The 2,498-nt window shown below is 41.4% G+C and overlaps 1 protein-coding gene across 1 annotated transcript; it reads left to right on the top strand.

Moving 5' to 3' along the window:
* Positions 1 to 294: 294 nt before the first annotated feature.
* Positions 295 to 2,243, top strand: LOC104961980 (DNA helicase MCM9-like; the record flags this gene model as incomplete). The annotated part of the gene is made up of 2 exons (XM_010790353.1): positions 295 to 497; positions 2,040 to 2,243. Coding segments are annotated over 2 exons (407 nt in total), but the record flags the coding sequence as incomplete, so codon positions are not given.
* Positions 2,244 to 2,498: the final 255 nt, after the last annotated feature.

Below are 2,498 nucleotides of genomic sequence, written 5' to 3'. Positions count from 1 at the left end.
GTACACAATTTACCTCTGAATTGTATTGGAGTAGAAGTACAAAGTAGCAAAACACTTGAAATACTGTTCAAGTTCATCAAAATTGTATTTAAGTAGTGTAATTGAGTAAATCTTAGTTATTTTTACACCACTGTGAAAAAATGAGATCTGTCCGAATCAGTTTTTAATAACTAATTTAATTAACTACTCTTTTTCGACAAAACTTAAATATGGTTGGTAAGCAAGGTTAAGATGGGCATGAACCCTAAGCCTGACCTTTCTGTTTGTTCTATATCTCCACTCTCTCCTCTGCAGCATAGTGTGTAAGCTGAACACTCGGACCAGCATCCTGGCAGCGACCAACCCTAAGGGGCGCTACGACCCCAACGAGCCGCTGTCAGTGAACGTGGCGCTGGCCAGCCCGCTGCTCAGCCGCTTCGACCTGGTGCTGGTTCTGCTGGACACCAGGAACCCAGAGTGGGACCGCGTCATCTCCTCTTTCATTCTGGAGGAGAAAGGTACAGGAAGGGCTCTGCCATCTCAAAACTAAATGATTAAAGCAATACAACGAAGGGGAAAAGGGTTGATGAACAATGACTGACTGATATAGAAATTAAATAAAAATGGACCACAGAGGCTATCATTTGAATAAAATAACACTCACTCAAAGCAGTGATTATTCATTTTTCTTGTGAAGAACGTAGTATGGAACCATCCATGTAATTTGTGGCAATTGGATAGAAGAAAAAAACACATTTTGACTTAAAACAACATTTGGAAATGGGTCAACATTTGACCCCAGGACAACAGAAAGGTTAATTGTTGTTATTGTGCTTTTAATCACAAGGTTTTATTCAACCTCCTACCAGATAGAGTTGAGTATATATATGTGTGGAGGAAACTTCTGTGTAGCAATGCAGTGGGAGTCACCGACTCATGAAGGAGACACAGGACGAGCAGGAGTTCTGATGTCAAACACTGATCTTTAATACAAGCATCGGCCGGAGAAATTCACATCACAAGTCACACAATCCAAGTTTCTGACTGCACGGGTGGGTTGCCATGTCAAATCTGATCAGCCTCGCATCTTGGTAGACCCTTTAACTAGTTTACAGAGAGTCAACCCACATATTGGGGGAAGGTACGTGAACACCTGGGAACAATGGAGATGTCTCTGACATCCGTGGTGCTTAGAAGCCCGCGTTCTCACAGTCGTAAAACCCCCCCTGTGCCCGCCAGGTCAGGCCATAAAACCTGGTAGTATCAACATACGACTCCATTATCACATTCCTTACGGGAGATAAGAAGCAGGGTTGGTTGTAAATATCAACAGGCAATAAGGTTAAATATTTAGAAGTAAAGACAGAATTAATCCCTAACAATATGTACTATATATACTATTTGTACATCAGTAAATATATACAATTTATAAAGGCAGTGTGTAAAATACACAAAAAAACATTTTAGAACGAAAAAAGCAGTATGTCGTCAGCCGAACACTCAATGGGATATTAAATCATTATTAGGATTGTTTCTGTTTAAGTATGATGTTAATATGTTCATTTTGATTTCATATCATGTTGACTGTTTTGAACTTGGTTCTCTTCGCCAACACTTTCAGTTGAAGTTATCAAAGGTTCAAGAGCAAAATAATCACTGGAGATGATCAAACTTTGAAATGCAAAATAACTTTTACTCTTTGAAAAACAATCCTGTGCATCTTATATTCTATAGAAGAGAACAGTCAAGTGAAGTCAACTAAAGAAACAAACTGGGGCCTAATATTTATAACTTTTTCTAAATATTTTTTCATCACCTGAACCAGCACCATTTAATTCAGTACAATTGAGATGTCAGCAGCAGTTAAAGCACAAAGGCTTTTCCCCAGCTCTTAGTGGAATGCTCTCTTGTCTTCCTATTTGGATCATTACCTTTCAGCTGCAAACACTGCTGTCACTTTCCTTGACTATTGTAGTGTGCACTTTAAGCAGTTAGGGCAGGCACAGTTCATATCTTATCATTGCAAATGTGTGACTGTGGGTCCTCTGGTTGTTCCTCAGGTGTTCCTGCTGAGGGGGCCACTCTGTGGTCCATGGAGAAGATCAAGGCTTATTTCTGTGTGATTAAGCGCTTACAGCCACAGATGTCCGAGGACGCTAACATCATCCTGACGCGTTACTACCAGCTGCAGAGACAGAGCGACGGCCGCAACGCCGCTCGCACCACCATTCGCATGCTGGAGAGCCTCAGCAGGCTGGCAGAAGGTGAGGGGGAGGGGGGGTCCTGACTCCACTGGGACCCAGATATTCTTAACCCTCCTGTCGTGTTCCTTTCTCCCAACTTACTTTGGTGTTCCCAGTGAGATTTGAACAGTCTGTTTTAACAGCTCTTACATGAACACACAAACCATTAATCATCACCAAATGTTATTTAACACCCTTTTAAGGTCACCTATTGTGCAAAATCCACTTTTTCATGTCTTTTATACATCAGCATGTGTCCCCTCTTCTTCATGTCTC

This window comes from Notothenia coriiceps, unplaced genomic scaffold (assembly GCF_000735185.1).
Source record: "Notothenia coriiceps isolate Sejong01 unplaced genomic scaffold, NC01 NC01_scaffold00034148, whole genome shotgun sequence".
Lineage (NCBI taxonomy): Eukaryota > Metazoa > Chordata > Actinopteri > Perciformes > Nototheniidae > Notothenia > Notothenia coriiceps.
Note: the sequence above shows the minus strand (reverse complement) of the source record. Positions and strands in the feature narration are given on the sequence as shown.